General features: G+C 46.4%; 1 protein-coding gene across 1 annotated transcript in view; it reads right to left on the bottom strand.

The window, feature by feature from the left end:
* Positions 1-20096, bottom strand: part of Slc27a2 (solute carrier family 27 member 2) — a 36354-nt gene extending 16258 nt beyond the window's left edge. Inside the window, exons 1-4 of the mRNA XM_055619708.1 lie at positions 19474-20096; positions 10006-10215; positions 6577-6735; positions 4561-4685 (exon numbers count right to left, since the gene is read on the bottom strand). Coding sequence (XP_055475683.1) covers positions 4561-4685; positions 6577-6735; positions 10006-10215; positions 19474-19951 — 972 coding nt within the window. The 5' untranslated portion in view covers positions 19952-20096. The remainder of the gene's footprint in view (positions 1-4560; positions 4686-6576; positions 6736-10005; positions 10216-19473) is intronic.
* Between the last annotated feature and the right edge of the window lie 608 nt (positions 20097-20704).

Consider the following 20704-nt stretch of genomic DNA (forward strand, 5'->3'; position numbering starts at 1 on the left):
TGCATGCAAACAGAGTACTCATATACATAAAATAAATAAATGAATCTTTAAAACTATTTATTTGATATGTATGTATGTTCACCATGTGCCTTCCTGGTGGCACAGGAGGACAGAGAAGGGCATGTGAACCCCTGGAACTGGATGGAGTTATGGATAGTTGTGAGCCATGTGGACACTAGGAATCAAACTCTGGCCCAAACGGTCTTAACTGCTGAGTCATTGGGTCCAGCCCTCTCTTAGTTCTTTAGATAATGACGCTTGTGTGCTTTCCCTCTTGGCGCCCTCGTTTTTATATAACTTCCAAGAAGTGAAAGGTCTTCAAACATTCCTGAGTCCATGTTCCTAACAGCTTCTGTGAGATACACGAGGGAGGCTCCGCCTGCCTGCTGTACCCAAGAGGCCCTTCTCCCAGCAAACCCTCCCTACTCCGGCCCCAAACCCACCATCTCCCACCTCACCCTTCCACGTGAGGCTCCTCAGTCACCCTTTGTCCTGCAAACATCTGTCGGGCTCTGCTTCCCGGGCTACACACTCAGGTCACTCTGAGCTGTCTGCAGGTCTAACACACACAGGTTTCTTCATTCTGCAGCCTTTCCGGCTGTTCCAGACAACCTGAAGCCCCCACTCTCTGCCTGGCTGCAGAACCTCCCCGTGACTATCCCGTCGCGTTGTCTCTGGCAGACTTTCCTGATTCTCCCCTTTCTCCTGTTTTGCCTCTGTTTACACCGCACCCTGAGCTGGCACACACCGTACCGTCTCGTTTCTACCGGAATTCAGGTGACTCGGAAACAAAATCTCAGGCTGGAGGAGACCCGAGAGGGCCCCACAGGTTAAGAGCAGGGGGACATTGGCAGAGACGTTAAGCTGATATCTACAGATTCACCAGTGCCCAGTTCATCTCACCTCCCTTCCGAGTATCTTAACTTGTACTTGTGGCTCCCAGGATGCTTGTGGATTCCGTTCCCCCTTCTCTCTGCTCTCCTTGGTCACACCCCAGAAGACACACAGGTTCTCACTGAGGACCCGTTGCTGCTGCTTTAGTTCCTCACCGGGGGACTTAAACACTCGGCTTCAGTAACATCTCGCACTAATAGGTCCCTTTTTCCTAAAGAAGGGTGAATGGAGAGATGCTCTGCCTTTAAAGGCACTGGCTGCTCTCGCAGAGGACCCAGGTTTGGTTCCCAGCACCCTCACAGTGGCTCACAAGCATCTGTAACTCCAGCTCTAGGAGACCAACTTCCCCTTCTGATCCCTGCTGGCATCAGGAACACATGTGATGCACAGACGTAAATGCAAACACACATACACATTAAATAAATAAATCTAATTTTTTTTTTTTAATATTGTTTCCTTAAAGGACACCGTTTTTAGAAAACTACACCGGCAACGCAGGAGTGGACCAACTTCACACTGAAGGCGTGAGGCCTCACACTGACGCTTGCATTAGAAATGCATGCTCTGCAGGTCAAGGTCTAGAGCTCACAAAGGAAGATGGGCAGGATCGACATAGAAGACTCAACGACACAACCATAAACCAGCCCAGTCAGTAGCATTGCTTTCCCGTGCTTCCTTAGACCCAGACAAGAGAGACTGGGGAATGTGATCAGAGAAGGTCTCTCATTTCTTCTGGCTCCAAGGGGCAGACACGCTGTCATTGGTTCACTCAGAGACTGTGTGTGGACCAGCTCCCGTGAGCTTCGTCCTGGCAGGCATGGAACGTGGTAACAATGACGGTAACGGCTCTCGTATGTTCCACACTTACTTGTGACAGACAGACTTACTTGCTCTGTGCTTTGTTTTCTTCTTTCTGTTTGTCTTTTTTTTTTTTTTTTTTTTTTGAGACAGAGTTTCTCTGTGTAGCCCTGGCTGTCCTGAACTCACTTGTAGACCAGGTTGGCCATGAACTCACAATGATCTGCCTGCCTCTGCCTCCTGCGTGCTGGAACTAAAATCGTGCGCCACCGCTCCATGCTGGCTATGTGCTTTATGCTCCAAAATCCCATTTTGAAGTCAGACTCTAAGTAAGGAAAAGTCGTATTATGTCAGTGTTGGCTGCTGGGAAGCTGACATTTGGAGAGGTTGTCTACGCGGCTCAGATGGCAGAGTCAGGGTGTAGACTTGCCGACTCCCGGGTCCTTGTTCTCATGTAGTATTTTCCTGCGAGCCAAATCCAAGCCAGCAGTCTGAAGGTCTGTCTCTGGGGTCCCACTCTTCTGTGCCCACTGCTATGCCAGGAAAGTTACTTCCATAGCCACAGCAGCCTCCGCTTTTCAGTGCTGGCCCCGGAGTCTCTGGATGAGCCTTGCTATGCTGAGGGCAGTCACTTCGTCTGCCTGGTCAGTACCCTTGCTGCTCAATCCCTGTGCTTTTGGTGGTATCGGCCCCTCTGAGGACAGCCTATTCTTCCCAGTGGTTCTAAGGGTAACGCGGTTCCTAATTACATTGATCCAGAGCTTGTACGGAGTCTGAGTTTTCATCCAATCTTTTTTTGAGAAGTTCTTACAATTCTATCTCTTATTCTAATTGTTATTATTATTATTGTATGTGTGGTGTATTCACACGTAGGCACAGGTGCCAGTGAAACCTTCCTTAAACCTCTCCCTGAGTGCACAGAATCCGGGTCACCTAAAGCGACCCATACTTCGTAACATTCCTCCATTGAGGGCTTGTTGAGAGAGCCAGTTCACTCCTTAGAATTCTTACAAGCAGTCTGTGGACAGGTAGCACTCAGGGCGACCCACAGCAGCCAGACCCAGTTCGAGATGAGGTCCATACATAGATTACGTATCACAGCACACGGTATTTTGAAAGTGTAAAATCCATCATTGTTTTCCAGCATTTGAGATGACACTAAGGACAACAAGGCAAGACCCAAGTGTGTATGTGTGCACACCCAAAGAGCATAAACATGGTGCACGAGCATGCACTCCCCCACTCCAAAGGGGGCTCCTTTCAAGACCAACAGAACACACATCCCCAGGAGACTTCTAATTGATGGGGGGGGGGAGGAAGGAAAGTTTTACTTTACAGCAGAGAAGAAATGCCGAGTAGATAGACACATGCACATTTCCCGTTATAATAGGTGAATATTATCTGGGGGACCAAGTGAATACTATTGTAGAAAATGCTGTGGGAAAAGGTCCTGCTTTAGCCCATAGATAATTAGGAACTTAGGTGTTGAATTTCCAAAAAAAGTTTTTTTTTTTTTTAACAAATATGTTAAGCCTAAACATTTTGGAAGTAAAAAATATTACTTCCCTAACTCAAGTAAACTTTTTTTTTTTTTTTTTTCAGAGCAAGAACTTAGATTAGAGGTTCAGTGAACAGAATTTGTTGGCACCTGAGTTGCTGCTTTCTAATCTCCATACTTGGGGACCAGAGAACAAAGCATGGAGTTTCACTAGTGGGAAAGGCAGACAGACAACTTCAGGTATGAAGGTGTGGTAAGTGCTGCGAGATGTAGCAGCAGGACGGAGCATCAGGAGGGGCAGGCTTGATAATTGGTAGGAGGGGCTCCTAGGGAGCAGGCATCTGGGCAGAGGCTGACTGAAGTGAGGAGGGGAAGCTAGGCTCCCCCTAGGGAGCCGGGGGTGGTGGCTCTTTTCCATCTTTCCTTGCCACGCAGCTCTGGGTACATACATTGAATGTAACACATACTTACCCGTAGCGATCAATCAACTCAGGGGTCCTCTGGGTTTGCCTTTTGTTGACTGGATAGTTTTAAGGAGTTAAAATCTGGTACATGTCCTTTACTGTCCAGTCAAGTGGTTCTCAAAAAGGATCACATTTGCCTGCTATGGGACATTTGGCAATATCTACAGACATTGTAATTATCATGGGAATGAAGGTCAGAGATACCTCTAAACCTCCAGCCTGGGACAGAATATAAGTCCATACAGCCAACTTACCCAAACAATAGCCGTGACACGGTTACCCAAGGCAGCTGCCAGAGGCTGCGCAGGGCGAGCTCTTGTGAGCAGTGTTGGCAAAGCCCATGAATAGCTCCAAGCAGGGCAGACTAAGACCCTTGGAGTCACCTTGAACAGATTGGATTTGCTTGTTTCCAAGCTGGATCTGTGCACTAGGCAGCACCAAGTGAAAATTTGCTAGATGGCTCAGGTGGGAGGGAGGTTAAGGAATGTTGAGGAGACAGGAAACAATTGATAAGGTCCACAGTCCAGAGAAGACAGGAGGCAAGAAACACACACGCAACACGAGAGGCAGAAACACAGACAGGAGGAAGGATGGATGACTCAAATGGCTTAGCCTATGACCTATGGCTCTGCACAAGCAGAGGAGGACCTGGGAAGGGGAAGGCGTGAAAACATGTAACAAGACAAAGAACAAAAATAAATTTATAAAGAAATAACTAAAATTAACGGTTGTTCTCTCCACCAAGGTCCTTCTACACGGTAAACGTGTCGTCAGGCTTGTTATAACAGCAATTGTCATCTAAACAGAGAACTGAGGTGGCTGAATCAGCAGAAACCCGGCACGGACCCAGGAAGATTGAACCTCTTGTCGATTTCAAAAAGACATTAGAACACGGGAGAGTGTTACCTGGGGTGTGTTGCAAAGGTACCGGAGCAGTTCACCAATGTACTGAATGACAGTGGCATTGTATTTCCTGCAGTCATCCCAAAACTGGCTGGCTGAAAATTTGCTTCGCAGAGCGAAAGTAGCCCCTGAAGAAAAGGCACAGAAAACACCTTTCCAGTTAGAAATTTAAAAATCAATTAAATCAAACATGTGTTGAGTACCTATTATGTTTAATGCAAAGCATAAAGAAATTTGTTTCCACCCACGTGAGCCTCCAGCCTACGGAAGAGGGGGAGACGGATGGAATATCATTCACATACAATCTGTGTGCTCAGAGGAGGCTTATGAGATGGAGCACAGTGAGAGGGATACTGGGGAGGGGGAAGGGAGGGAGAGAGGGAATGGAGAAGGAGGAGGAGGAGAAGAAGGGAAAGAGAACTGCCACCAGAGCCATGACTGTATTACCTTGTGTGGCAAGGCGTGTGATTATGTGATTAAGCCAAGGGTCTGGAGGTGGCAAGATTTTCCCAGGCTATCTCCTTACCCAATTGTGAGGGTCTTTAAAAAGGAGGAAAAGTAAAGGGGGTGGGGGAGGGGCTGGAGGAGGGTAGGCACTGAAGATGAAAGAAGGGACCATGAGCCAAGGAATTCAGGCAGCCTCTAAAAGGGAAGGCTGGACATGGCTCTTCAGCATCCAGAGCGAATGTAGCCCTGCCGGAGACCTCTGACATCCAGAACAATGAGAAAGCAAATGTAACAACAGGAAGCCCATACACACTTTTTGTGTTCCTCACTTACTTCTTACTCCTAAATATAGGAAAGACTAGTGTTGAGGAGAGACTTTCAAAAAACATTTTCCTCCTTTTGCCTGTGTTTGTGGTGCTGAGGGTCTTAATTGTCCATTTCGGAGCCCCCCAAAACACTTTGTTCTTGAGGATCCAGTTGTATGCCCATGCCCACCAGCTTTGCACCTGAAGAGCAGGGCTGATGCCAGGCAAAGGATGTCAGAGTTGACAAGAGGAGATAAAGGAAAGAAACAGAGGCTTGGACATGAGTTTTAATTCAAGCTGCTATAAAAAATTATAATAGCCAGGCTAGCTTACATTAAAAATAACGGTTTCTCCCAGTTTTGGAGGCCATGAGGGTCAAAAGCAAGGCACCAGCAAGTCCAGTGTCTAGAAAGGACACTCTTTTCCGTCTGGGGATGACCATCATGTCTCCATGGCCTTTTAAGGGGGAGGGCAGGGCCAGCAATGAGACTCTCTATTCTAACTGCTTATCAGGGCACGGATCCAGCGTGCAAATGCTTCACAAGTGTGGTCTAATGGTTCCAAGCCCATCCCACAGCACTATCCCGCCAGGGATCAGAATCACAAACGTTCAACACACACACACTCACACGTTATTATATGTGCTATATATTTTATTTCAAATAAATGTATTGATTTTATTTAAAGGCTTATTTAAAACAAAATATCACTTTGGAGAAATGTCAAGTTATTTATTTCAGTGAGAGATTAAGGAAAAGTTCTCTCAAAAGGGGGAGATGGGCTGTTCCTCGATGGGTAAAATCAATGTGAATACCATTGCCATGCCAACTCCTATTTGGACTGTGATGTTTGAGAAGGAAAGAGTGGCTGGTGGCAGGTCAGCTAGTCTGACAATGCCAGGAAGCTGTGGAAATAAGGATTAAAGAATAGTGACTACGGGGAGAGAAGCCTGAATCAGATGCTGATGAAGAAAGACATGCAGGTTTCTTAAGTAGGAGAATTATTTACAGAACCTAAGAATCCCGGGTAAAGGCATAAACTACTTTACAGAAATTTCTTCCTAGATATATTGAACAGTTAAAGCAAGGAGAAATAGAAATCATTCTAGATGCTTGCTCATGATGTGAGAACCACAAACCTTGTAGTCAATGCAGGAGCAGGTACTATTTCTGGTAGACAGGAAAGTAGCCAGATTTGTTTTTCCCTTCGAGCAGGTGTGACGTGAGCGTGTGCCAACTCCTGAGGCCTGGACAGAAATTGAACTTACCGGTCACAATGCATCCGTGCAGGCCAACCATGAGCGCTGCACTGTGGTACAGGGGCATGGTGGTGTAGATGACATCGTGGGCCTTAACCCCGCTTGCCACCATCAGGCCAGTTCCGTACCACAGGCGATGGTGATTGATGGTGGCAGCTTTTGGAAGACCTTTGCAAAGACACAAGAGAAGGCATCAGCGGGCCAGGTTGGCCATTTGCGGCACGGGAGGGAGAGCTGGTGTGTAAAATTCCCTCACACTGTGCTGGCAGAATCGTATGAGGGTGGGGTGGGGGGATGAGGCAGGGGCATGTACCTTTGTGAGTTCCTGAAAAACACCAGAGAGTAAGTATTTTAGGTTTTGTGGGGTTGTACGGTCATTGTTGTGCTGACCTGTCTCCCTGGTGTGCTGAAAGCGACTGTGCACGTATGTGAAGGCCTGATGATGGCCACACTCTAAGGATGTGTGGAGGATGTATTTGGTTCTCAAGGCTTAGTCTGCCGGGTCTCGACACAGGCAGATGACATAGCAGTGGTCTGTGGAGACTGGATTCCTACTTTGTAAGGCATTTTCCAAAATTCCAGTTGAAGAGATAAATCAGATTACATTGTCCAACTCACAGATGAAAAGGCTGTGTCAGAGACACAACGGTGCACACAGCTAGGCTGTTTCCTTTGTAATGATAAGTATTTGCCAATTCCATTCGAAATGCAAACATAGTGCACTTTTTGAGGAAGAGCTGTCCATGCTTACAGATTTCCCTCATGTACCTAGCCACTCATTTCCCAGCTGCCTCCTATCTGTTACATGAGAATGCTATGATTTGTTTATATCATTTTGCTATTTCATCGTGGGTTGCCTTGTTCACATGGCAGGTCACACAATGAAATGATGGCACAGGACAAAAGCCGTGTCTTTGCAATCTGAGTACATAAACAGCACATTGTCAGTTATGGGGGGGAAGATCCCCACTCACCCCGAGGCCTGTAAAACATGAGAATGCTTCCTCATAGCCTTGCCAACAAAAGCGCAAACACTGGGCCTTTTGCCAATCTGAGATGTGTAAATGATTTCTACTGTTGCTTTAGTGTGTTAAACTAAGCACACTTACATTTTCTTAATAATAATTTGCACACTTAAAAAGACTTTCTTGTAAAAGTCTGCTTTCCTTGCTTCTCATGGAAGACTGGCTTAATGGTAGGGATGGAGTCACTGCTTAGGGGCTGAGCTAAAGCTTAAGACCCAAGTAGGTGATTCTCCTTCACGATGAGGAAGGCAGGTTCCTGAGGGCTCAAGCACTTAGCCAGGCAGTGCCCACACAACAGTTTGTTTTGTGGGCAGCAAGCCACATATCACAGTAAACACATCTCCAAGCTCACGTCATCTGTCAGTGCTGCAGGGCACTGAGCTACTGGTAACGACCTATCTTATACTAACATTGAGAAATAGAAGAAACCTGCAACAAATCAACTGTATCCACCAGAGAAAAGAATCGTTTGGATGGTGAAAGTTCTGACTTGCATTTTCTTAAAGAATTTCATCTTCTGGGAGGGTGGGGTTGGGAGGGGGTGAGGGAGGGGGCTACAGCTGGGATACAAAGTGAATAAACTGTAATTAATATAAAAATAAAATTTAATTAAAAAAGAACTCATCTTCTGTGCTATGAGTACTTTCAGAACTTTCTTAATTTAATATTTTACACTAATCAATCAAGAAGAATATTTCATAACAATTGCATAATTTTGTGCTACTGATTTCCTGTGAGGAGTAGGGAAAACATTTTTTTTCTTCAACTGCTTTAATGGATTCATTTAATTACTTCATACAAGAGTAACATACAGAGATAAAGAAAAGAGTAAAATAGACATCAGCCACACTGTTTTCCTGCTACATATCAATGCTAAATTTTGGAATTAATTTTTGGAGTGTTAGAAAACACTCCTGAACGTGAGTTTTCCATTTCCTTGCCAAAACACCATGAAGAGGTTCTCCACTTCCCAGTGTTAGGGTTGGATTTCCCTATCACTAAGCAAAAGCTCATTTCCTCTCAGTTATAATCAAAGTTTACAACTTCATCTAAGCATTCTCTTATTCTTATGAGATGAAGGTAGAAGTCCTACGTATTTTTTTAAACAATTTTTAAAAGATTTATTTATTTGTTATGTATACAGTATTCTGCCTGCATGTACACCTGCATGCCAGAAGAGGGCACCAGATCCCATTATAGATGGTTGTGAGCCACCATGTGGTTGCTGGGAACTGAACTCAGGAACTTTGGAAGAGCTGTCTCTCCAGCCCAAAGTCCCACGTATTAAAGTAGTGTCTGTGTGCAGTGAATGCAATTGGCTACTTCTGACATAACCAACTGTTGTTGGCACAGTGGTTTTGAAAATTAATAAATAAAAAATTACACATATCATGCTATTGGCATAGGCTTTTCTATGCCATTCCAAGCTTCTTATTCTTATCTATTTGAAGAAAATATTCAGTAAAAAAAAAAAAAAAGAAGACAGTGTGAAGGGATACCCATGTTCATGTTAATCTGAGGCTTATCAACTACAGTCTATCTGACGTGTGCTGAGGGCCTTTTGGAAAAAAGGACAGAGACTCTGTGGGCTGGTGCTCAGATATCAGGCTTGGCAGACCCTTCAGTCTTAACCTTTGACTAGCCAGCAAGGAGAATGCAAACATGACCGTAATTTAATGTCCTCAGAATAGTAACGGTGGTCACTATCAACATGTGGGGCTGGCTTCCTGTCTTCTCCACGTGCCCCATAGGCGTCAGCCTAGCACACTTTGGTAAGGCCCTCCCTGGCTTTTGGTAGGCAGAAGGGAGCGTTACCGCCTTAGTTGTATGAGCTTGGAGTTGGCCCACAAGCTGGGTCTCGACACTTTACTTCTTGTCCTGGGAAGTTCTGAATCTCTCTATAAGCTTCTGAGCCCTGAGATGGGCAGATCCGAGGGCAGGAGGGAGCTGAGGGAGCAATGTGTTTGAGCCCCTGGAAGAACGCTGGTCACAGAGACACGGGGCATTGCTTGTTTTAAGTCGAGGTACGGCAATGCTTCTTGACAGTTGTTTGCGTCCTGGCGCCCAGTGAAGGAGACATCCTACCCTTACTGACATGCAGAGTTTTAGGACCTGTGCTAGACTCACTCTGCATCAAATGTGATGAGAAAAATCAGTCCCATAGAGTTGTCCTCTGGTGTGTCTGACTATGTCTGTTGTTGTTAGTTAACTGTTTTTTGCCTTAGAGCAACTGAGTGGGTGTGCGTAGATCTGGGGAAAAGCAAATGAGATCATGTGTGATGAAATAACGTCAGTTTTCGGGTGTAAAAGTATCAGTGATCAGTTTTGCTAGAGAAACAGAATATTTAAAAGGCCAGCCAGTGGCCAGCTCCTTCAGGACAGGCCCCTGTGCTGGGAGTCCTTCCGTACTTACCTGTGGTACCCGAAGTATAAATGTACAGCGCAGGTGTGGCGAAAGTGACCTCCGACCTCCACGACTCCGGGATGGGTTCCGCCGACACCCCGTCCACTTTGTCCAGCAGTGTGTCCACACCTTCTGTGTTAGACGTTCTGCTTACGTACAAGACGGACACACCTTCCTTTTTCAGGGTTGGCAGGACTTCCTCAATCGCGTCTTGTAGCTCTTAGTGGGAAAAATCCAAGCGAACTACATTAGCCGATTGAGCATGTATTGAGTGCCATAAACTTCAGGATACTTTGCACGAACCTATATTTTGCTAAAATGTATGGATACAAGTGGTACTTAAATTCTTTTGAGACAGTGTCTCACTACACGGTTCCAGCTGTCCTGGACCTCGGTATATAGACCAGTCTGGTCTCAAACTCCCAGAGATCCACCTGCTTCTGGCTCCCCAGGGGTGAGATTAAATGTGTGTGCCACCACGTCTCCCTAGTTATGCCTTTTATTTTATTTATGTTTAAATTAATTTATTTTTATTAATTTCAATTTATTCATTATTTAATTAATTTATTTTGTATTAATTATAATTTATTCATTTTGTATCGCAGCTGTAGCACCCCCCTCGTCCCCTTCCCATCGCACTCTTCCTCTTCTCCTCACATGCCCCTCCTCCAGTCCATTGATAGGGGAGGTCTTCCTCCCTTTCCATTTGACCCTAGCTAATCAGGTCTCATCAGGACTGTCTGCATTGTCTTCCTCTGTTAGTTATGCATTTTAGTATAGAATTTGATGTGTTTGAAAGCGCACGCGCACACACACGCACACGCACGCACATGCACACACAATCCCAATAGGGTTGATAGAAGACATCACAGAAATGGGCACTAGGCAGAACCAGACAATAAGTACATATCACCGAAACACTACTACAGTGAAACAGGCATTTCCAGAACATATCACATACTAAAGGTCATTACTGTTGTAAAGTCTATACCACAGTCTATTTTCCCATGGATCAGAAAAAAAAAAAAAAAAAAATCTGCCCTTGAGCTACAAAATGAAACCTCTTTAAGCTTACCTGTCGTGAACTGTAATAACTGAAGTAGGCATATTATTATTTTAAAAGATTCCCTTACTGTTATTTTATGTGTATGGGTGTTTTGCTTGCTTGTACGAATATGTACCACAAGCTTGCCTGCTGTCTGTAGAGGCTGAAATTGGGTATTGGATTCCCTGGAACTGCAGTTACAAGCAATTACTTCCTGACCAGGCTCCTCACTGTCGGTCTCTTCTACTTCCAGGGTACTTCACTACTGCTCACTGTCCAGTGCCGCTCATTCACACATCTTGGGGGCCGCACACCCCTTAGGATGGAACCTGTTCTCCTCACTGGGGGGTCCTCAGGGTCTCATCCCTGCTGGCCTTCCTGATGCCATCTTTGGCTATCCGCCTTCTGCCCTTTTCTCTCCGCATGCGTTCCACGTGAAGCACCCATCAAACATGCTTGCATTTAATAATCCTGGTCCGGATCATTCCACCTGCTTAAAATGGCCTTTCACCCTTAGTCACCTAAAACTCCCTTCCGGGCAGTCTAGGGCAAAGGTCTTCTGCCACCTTCCTTTCTGCACAGCTGGCTGCTCTCTTCTCTGGTTCCCACACAGGTTGAGCATACTTATCCCATGTCTGTTAGGTACACAGTGTGAAAGGTTCAGTTCCAGTCAGCTGTGAAATCCTGAACACTAAGGGATCATAACTTACTGTACAAAGGACCACATCAAGTTGAAACTGCTTACTTGAGAAGATTCGCTACTTGGAATACTTTGAGTAGCTAACCTTTAATAAAGTGAAAGGAGATGACTTCTGAAAACAAGAGCTTCCTGCGGGCCCTTGGTCTATGACCCTTCTCTTTGACAGAAGGGGTAGCCATTACCCCTGCCCAATATGATTTAGATGGCTGTCGCCTTGGGTCTTGCTAGACCAGTCTCCTTTCCCCTAAGTTTAAAGCTATTGATACGAAGGCTGAAATGTAAAATTCTGTTTGTGAATGTTGTCTGTTAGCTATGTAGTTGATGTGACAGCCGACTAGGACACAAAAACTCAAATAATCCTGTATGTCACATCTAAGTTCCCCTGGACTGGGGAGCTGAAGTTTGCCTAGGGGTTGTTTTGGGGGGCTGGACCTGTGAGGGGACCAGGAGAAGTAGACTGGAGAGAGGGAGATGTTGAACTGAGACAGTCACAGCAGTGGCCATTCCCAGAGCTGTCTTACACTAAGGCAGCTGACCCCTGCCTCTCAGCCTTCCCGTCAGCCCTTCAGACAGGCTCACTCACTCAATGTACTCATGCTGAAGGGTGTGGCAAAAAACTCTTTTTAGCTAAATCGGGTCCTGGGAAGGGGCTCGGCGGAGAGCTCCTGGCAGCTGAGGAAGGTGTGCCTGAGGCCAGGTGGCGCAGCAGGTAGGCACACGGCAACAGAAGACTTATGTTTTTCGTTTGTCGAAAATGTTTTGTAAGGTAGCCTTCCATGCATTACATCGATTTCACAACAACCTCGTGATGTAGGGACATACCAGTAACTCCTTTTCTATGACAAACCGTGACACACAAAGCAAAAACAAACGCAGGGCTTGCTCAGTTTTTATGGCTCTGTTGCTCACCTTGTGGAGATCCTGTCCCCTCCTGGTCTTTCTATCTCCCCCTTCTTTCATAATATTCCCTGCACTCTGCCCAAAGTTTGGCTATGAGTCTCAGCATCTGCTTCGATACCTTGATCAGTAGAGTCTTTCAGAGGCCGTCTGTGGAGGGCTTCTGTCCTGTTCTCTGTCTTCTCCTGCTTCTGATGTCTATCGTGTTCGTCCTTCTGAATGAGGATTGAACATCTTCCCTAGGGTCTTCCTTGTTATTTAGCTTCTTTAGGAGTACAGATTTTAGTATGTTTATCCTATATTATATGTCTAGTATCCACTTATAAGTGAGTACATACCATATGTGTCTTTCTGCTTCTGGGATACCTCACTCAGGATTATCTTTTCTAGTTCCCACCATTTGCCTGTGAATTTCATGATTTCTTTATTTTTAATAGCTGAGTAGTATTCCATTGTGTAAATGTACTACAATTTCTGTATCCATTCCTCTGTTGAGGGACATCTAGGTTGTTTTCAGATTCTGGCTATTACGAGTAGAGCTGAAGTCATTTAAGCGATTCCATGGGCTCTGGGCCATGGAATATAGAAAATAACCTATTCCCATAAAAACAAGGTCACAGACACTGGCCGTGACTAGATTCTCCATGTCTATTTTCTCTACATTAAAGATTTTTCTTTTTTTTTCTTTTATTTTTTATTAGCTACATTTTATTAATTCTGTATCCCAGCTGTATCCCAGTCCCTCATTCCCTCCCAATCCCTCTCTCCTTCTCTCATCTCCTCCCTCCCTCCCTCTCTCATCTCCTCCCTGCCCCTTTCCAAGTCCACTAATAGGGGGGACCTCCTCCCCTTTCATCTGACCCCGTTTTTATCAGGTATCTTCAGGACTGGCTGCAAAGTCCTCCTCTGTGGCCTAGCAGGACTGCTCCTCCCTTGGGGGGTAAGATTCTTCAATAATCAGTTAAAATGATCATTGTTAACATTTATTCCACTGTTGTTCCTTCACAGTAAAACTACGGAGTGAAGCATCTTTTGCTATGGTCTGGATCAAAATTAGCTCTGGTATGGTGACACATGCTTTTAATCCCAGCACTTGGGAAGCAGGCAGATCCTGTGAGTTCGAGGCCAGCCTGGTCTAAAAAGTAAGTTCCAAGACAGCCAGGGCTACACAGAGAAGCCTTGTTTTGAAAAACAAACAAACAAACAAACAAACAAACAAACAAACAAACAAATTGCCTCTGGTCCACCTTTTTCTCAGAATGCCCTTCCCAGGGCACTTGTCAGTCCTTCTCAGGTGCACTTTGTAGCTCTCTCAGAAGACTTACGCATTCTCCCAAGTGCCTCGGCAATTTGTGCATATGGCTTAATTCTGTCCCTGGATTGTAAGATTATTGCACTAGTTCATCTTCTTAACCCCCAAACCCAACCTTGGTAGCAAAAATTCATATGGCAAACCTTACCTTAGCCCTAACACTAGTTTTATTTAGTTATTTCCCTTTTGTTTTGAACCAAGGTCTCTTTCTGTTACCTGGTCTCACTTCAAACTCACGGTAAGCCTCTGCCTTGGCCTCCATGTCATGTGTTGGGATTATAGATGAGAGCCACCTTATCCTGTCCAAAACTACTTTCATGGTAAATTTCTTTGGTTTGAGCAACTTCAGTGATGAAAAATCTTTGAAAGCTACTGGAAGCATTTTCATCAGCCACAAATTTAAAGGAAGTCCAATCATTTTTTTTTAATCTAACCTAAAAACAACCAACCAGCTAACACCACCACCAACGCCCCCAAACAACAAATAGAGAGACAGGAAAAAGGGAATTGGTATCAGTCTATGGCCTCTCTGGACCTCAGCTATAGAACTTTTAACTATTCCTACAACCTTGCACAAAACAATTACTAGCTAGCAGAAGTAAGTTGAGGTACTATAGGTAATGTAGACCTAGCCAGTGAGCTAAGGATGGGCAGGCAGAAAACTTGGCTTATCCTCCCAGCAAGTGAACTAGTGCAGCTAATTTCCCTGGGGGGTCAGGAAGAGAGGGAGAGGGAGAGAGAGAATGAATGAAGGAGATTTCCTGTTCTATCTGTATTCTGTGATTGGATTGTTGTGAAAAACAACTAGCCTAGAAAATTGTCTTCTGTCAACTTCAACAGTGTCAGAGGTTTGTATTCCTTGAAGACAGTTTTTCCATGTGGTTAATTAGATTATACTCTGCCAAGAGGAAGGCTCCTGGAATGTACAACACAGAGAAAAACCACATCATCTGAGAGATTATCCAGGCAAGTGTTCGTGTGCTTTGATTTACTTTACATATAGGGAATTTTGAAGGAGAAATTGGGAACTATTTTCTTTTCTTTTCTATCTATCTATCTATCTATCTATCTATCTATCTATCTATCTATCTATCAGAATTGGGTCCGTTGCGCCTTTAGCGTCTCTAACAGTCAAGCTGGCTGGGTTAATTATCAAGACAAATGCTGCCGTGCGTTTCTTTTATGTCCATGTTTTTGCATCACATCCTCTGGGACTGGAGTTGCAGACGGTTGTTAACGACCACATGCAGTACTGGGAATGGAACCTGGTCCTCTGGAAGAGTGGCCAGTGCTCTTAACCACTGATCCATCTCTCCAGCCCATGTACTTATTCTTTGAAATGAAGAGTTCAAGAATTTTCATCAGCTTAAAAGTTGAAATTTAAAGTGCAGAATTAAATTCACCTCTCCAGGGCCATAAATAACCAAAGTAAATTCTTTGCAGAAAGAGCACTGCTGGGGGGGGGGGGGGGGAGAAGCACATTATACCTGACTTCAAATTATATTACAAAGCCACAGTGACAAAAACAGCATGGTACTGGCAGAAAAACTGGCTCGCAGACCAACAGGATGGAACAGAGGACTAAAAATAAACCCATGCAGTTATATGGCCACCTAAATTTTAAACAAAGATATACAAAATATGCTGGAAAAAGGTATTCTGTCCAACAGATGGTGTTGAAAAAAAACTGGATATCTATCTATAGAAGAATGAATTTAGAACCATATCTCTAATCTTGCACAAAAATCAATTCAAAGTGGATCAAAAGACCTTCATTTAAAACCTGGAACACTGAAGCTGTTGCAGAGAACTGTTGTATGAGGAATGAACTTCAAGACACAGGCAAGGACTTTCTGAACAGGACTCCAGTGGCACAGAAGCAGTCTCAGGAATAAATAAATGGAACTGTATGAAATGAAAAAGTTTCTGCACAGCGAAGGAGATCAGCAGCAGCGAGAACAGACAGCTTATAGAATAGAGAGAATCCTTGACAGCTACATCTCAGACAAGAGGTGAATTTCTAGACTATGTAAACAACTGCAAAAGTTAGAAACTCCAAAACCCTGCCAATCAACGCAGGGACTAACAAAATGACAGGCCTGACCTTCATCCAGAAGTCGACGGCAAAGAGAGATGAAAGGAAGATTTCTAGATGCCTGTTTTCTCACATAATCTCCCAAAGGGGAGAAATTTGTATTCAAGAAATTTCCAAATAATTAACATAGATCACCCTGTTAATACCTTTCTTTTTTGAAAGCTAGGAAAATAGCAAGGTTGAGAGGGTCTCCTGGTTATGGGGCAGAGATGTTGTCTCTTCCCAGACAACCAGAAATTCCTGGGAAGGGTCTTGGAAGGGCCACGTTCTTTCTGGACATGATGTGGGGAAAGAGGAGCCCTTATTTACTACTCCTGGGAATGTACACCAGTAAAGGCATTATGCAACCAGTATGGAGTTTTCTCAAAAAAAAAAAAAAAAAAAAGGAACTACTAGATTACCCAGATCTACCCCTCCTGGATACGCAACTACTCAGAGCACCTAAACTGCCATTATCACTACATCATTCACAACAGCAAGGGGTGGAGCCGGCCTGGAGGTCCGTCACTGGATTAATAAACAATGAAAACTTGCTCTCACACCACACAAGTTTATTCAGCTGTAAAGAAAACTGAAATCATAGCATCTGCAGGAGAATGCATTAATCTGGGAACTATGTGAGACAACTCAGACTCAGAAAGATAAAAAAACTACATGTTCTTTCTCACATTTGGATTCTAGCTTATGGTGTGTGTGTGTGTGTGTGTGTGTGTGTGTGTGTATACAAGATCACGAGAGGAGGGAAAGGAGAGGAAGGTGAGGGACTAGGACACAGGTGACAAGAAAGGAGGCTATGGGAGTGGGTGAAGGGGCACAAGAGGTCACAGAGGTATGAGAGAAGAGGCATAGATGATCAACAACAATTTTTTTTTTCTTTCTGAGAAAGAGTATCATGAGGTAGTTCTAGCTGGCCTGGAACTTGCTATGGAGAGCAGATAAGGCTTGGACTCACAGAGGCCTTTTGAGTGCTGGGATTAAGTGTGTTATCATCATGGCCAGTGTACAAAAACAAATTTTAAACAAAAATGTCAGAATTACACCCAATATTATATGTGCTAATTAAACTAAAGCAAAACTAATTCCCCTTTTGGTACCAAGCTCAGATTGGTGATTGAATAAGCCAGTGCCCCGGGAGTAGGGGAAAATCTGGGTGTGTCTCCAGGTCTTTGTTACTGGCTATCCACATAGACCTGGGCAAGGGATGTCCTCCAGCCCTTGATTTGTTTGCCTATAAAACAAGTGGAATTCTGAGTTGCAAAGACTGGTCCTCAGATGGTTTCAAGTTTCTTTTATAAAGTTTTTGTGGGCATGAGCATATCAAGATGAAAGGCTTATCCAAGTTCTAAGGCTCAGTCCAATCCACACTTCTCCTCTTGGGCACGTCTACTCTGCACACGATTTTGGACTCTGGGAACTCTCTTTATAGAAACCGTTCAGGTCAGAGTGTATGGTGTACAAAGGTATCTCTGTTATTTGGAGAAAGAAAATGTTTTTCAAGTTTGTGGCCTTTCTCAAAGGTTAGTTTGCACATTTCCCCATGGCACAGCTACCAAACATGCAACTTTGGACTCTGTCCTTTGCTGTCTCAGGAACTATTTGAGGTCAGCGTGTAACTCTGTGTCACGTAGAAAGAAATCTCAGGGATTCAAACAAAACAAAACCAAACCTGAAACATTTTGGTTTAAAACCATGTCTCATCTTAATGCTAGTGAGGGCTTTTGGTTCCCTGGGGTCAAGTCTGATTTGGACATAGGAACTTCAGTATTATTATCCATGTAGACATGGTGTCATGTGTCAGGCCATATCATGTGCATTTGAAAGCTGGAGGGCTGCAGTGTGGCCACAGCGTTCAGTGTGCTGTGTAAAATTACCTTCATGCTAAGGCAACATGAAACACAAGTAAACTCCTTGGACCTGTATCCTTAAGGTGGTCCACGATACATGCGCAAATATTCCAAAAAAACCCTGAGATCTGGACACTTCTGGTTCTGAGCATTTCAGAGCTATAGGTAGCGTAGCTGAGTTTCTGACTCTATTACAAGACCAGCTCAGTCTCTTTGTCAGTCCAACTGTAAGCCCTCTGCTGTCCCCCAAAGTGGAGCAAGGGAGTCTAGGCAGGATGTGCTGCAGGGCTTCCCGGGGTGGGACCCAGGTCAATGTATTGATGATTTTGTTCTGAGAAACCTGGCAACAGAACAGGCTTATGGGAGCTTTCCAGTCCGAAAGCATGAAGTTTACAGAGATCACTGGGAAGTGTCTTCAAAGGGCCAGGCCCTTAGCATCATTTGCTGCCTTTACAATCACCTCTTTGCTTTCCAACTTTTGTTTGAAGCTTCTGCTTTTGGTATTATGGATTTTATGTCACGTGTGACAGGCTTATAAACTTCCCGGTTTCTTAGAAGTAAATGGACATTTTGACTCTTGGGAGCACCAGGCAAACTGCTTGGCCTGTCTCGGTTTCCTGGGCTATGAATGGAAGGGTACAGCAGACAGATTCTTGACTCTTTGAAGCTCTGAAACGAATGTCTATGCAAGAAAGAACGTGGGCTTTGAATGTGGATCTAGGCCAGAGATTTTGCCTCAGTTTCCTCAACCATACAACAGAGGCATGCTCTTCAATTTAGCAGAGTGTTAAAACCATCGACTACAGTGTTTGGCACACACGGGCATCCCAAAGACTTGGGACTTCTAGACCCCTTCCTCTTCTGTATTGCCACTAATGTCTTCCTAGCCTACCGGTGGCTAGGCTTCTCCTTAGTGATGGTGAGAAGCAACCGCCGCGCCAGTACAGAGACATGAGGGTGGAGTTCAGAGACTTAACTGTTGGGAGCTGAGGAAATGAAAGGATGGAGACAGGATTGCAAGCCTACCAAGGTCTAGGAGGGATCCGCTGCAGTTCTCATTCAAGACCCTCTGGATTTTAATGTAAACGTTTTACGGATTTGGAGGTGGATCCTTTCTGTTAACCCCAAGTCTTCGGAGGCTGTGGGCATGAAGCTTTGGATCTGCACTGTTCTGGTTTATAAGTCCCATGCTAACCCCTATATGTTGTGAGGATTAAAATCAACACTGTGCCTATACAGTGGTTCCTTGGATAAATATTGGGCTGGTGGGTGGGAACTACCTCAAGCGGAACACGGATACATATTTCGTCTCTAAACAACACAGGGTAAGAGCGAGTGGCTTAGTACTCAATATCGTGTCAGCTCTGAGTAACCTGGACCCACACTGAAGACTGGGGTGCTTAGCACAGTGCCTGGATAGACTTTACATCTGATGATCCTAAAGAGTATTAGCGAACGTCGTACGCCTCGAAGGGACCTCTTCTTCCGCCTTCCCGGCCTCCCACCACCCTGTCGGCCCCGCAAGCCAAGGCGACGAGTCCCCCCCCCCCCCATCGGGGCCAGGGCGGGCGGTCTGCAGCTCACCTGGGGAGGCCAGCAGCACCTTCGCCCCGCAGCACTGGAAGCAGTGCAGCAGGGACTTGCCACGGATGTTGTAGTTGAGGCACGCCAAGGGACAGCCCAGCTTGAGCAGCCCCAGCCAGAGCCACACGTAGGCCGGTTCGTTGCCCATGAAGAGGGCCACGCAATCCCCCTGTTGCAGGCCCAGCTGGTCGTGCAGCGCCCGCGCTACTTGGCTGCTGCGCCGGTCCACCTGGGCGTAGGTGAGCGTCTCGTCGCGGAACAGCAGAAAGGGCTTGTGCGGGGTCTGGCGCGCCCGCTCCAGGAAGACCCGCAGGAGCGTGCGCACCGGCCGCCGCTGCCGGTAGCTGCGCGTCTGCCGGGCCAGGTTGGCCACCCGCAGGAAGTACCGCAAGTCCTGGAGGAGGTAGGGGCAGCAGCAGGTGAGCAGCAGAGGCAGCAGCAGCAGCCCCGCCAGGCCGGTGTAGAGCACCGGCAGCATGGCGGCGGCGGCGGCGGGGTCCCCGGTCCCCGCCGGGGCCGAGGGAGCGCTCGAGGCGTGCAGCGCGGCGGCGGGGCGGGCGGGCGGGCGGGAGAGCGAGCGACGGAGCGGGAGCTGGAGACCGGACTGGGTCGCCGGACGCGCTGCGACTGCAGGTGCCCGCGGCTCGCGCGACCGCGCGGGCGGGACGGCCGCGGGTCCCGCCCCCTCGTGGGGGGCCTCGTGCGCTCAGCGGGCCGCCCCTTGCCGGCCTGGGTGGCCCGGGAGCCCAGAGCACCCGTGGTCAGCGGAGTCAGGTGAGATCCGGCTCTCTGCGAAGGATGCTAGGCGCAGGGAGCCCGCGGTGGAAAGGTCGGAGGCGGCGACTCACGCGCGGTGCCCTCGTAACTCATTCTCAGCCCGCAGCGCCTTGGTGGGACCCAGGGCCTTCCGAACGCACCGCGACCCTATTATTAACCGCGGGCGCCAGGTGCCGCCGCCGCCCCGGAGTCCCACCTCCTCTCCTTGGTCCCCGAGGCTTTCCGCCGCCGGATCTCTCTTTGTTTCTCCCGTTTGCTTCAGGCTGTCTCCTGAGGCGAAGGTTTCGAGTTGAACAAAAGCGCCGGAGATGGTCGTTTCCAGGCCCTGCCGCCGCCGCACCTGCCAGCTGCTGGAGGCGAAATGAAGCCGTGGGGTCGTGTTAATTTGCTTTGAGATTTTGTTCTGTTAAGTGATCCTCTTTCCCAGCCTTCACAGTGCTGTGGACCCAGTTAG

The sequence above is a fragment of the Psammomys obesus genome, unplaced genomic scaffold (genome assembly GCF_907164565.1).
Source record: "Psammomys obesus unplaced genomic scaffold, mPsaObe1.curated_primary_1811, whole genome shotgun sequence".
Taxonomy (NCBI): domain Eukaryota; kingdom Metazoa; phylum Chordata; class Mammalia; order Rodentia; family Muridae; genus Psammomys; species Psammomys obesus.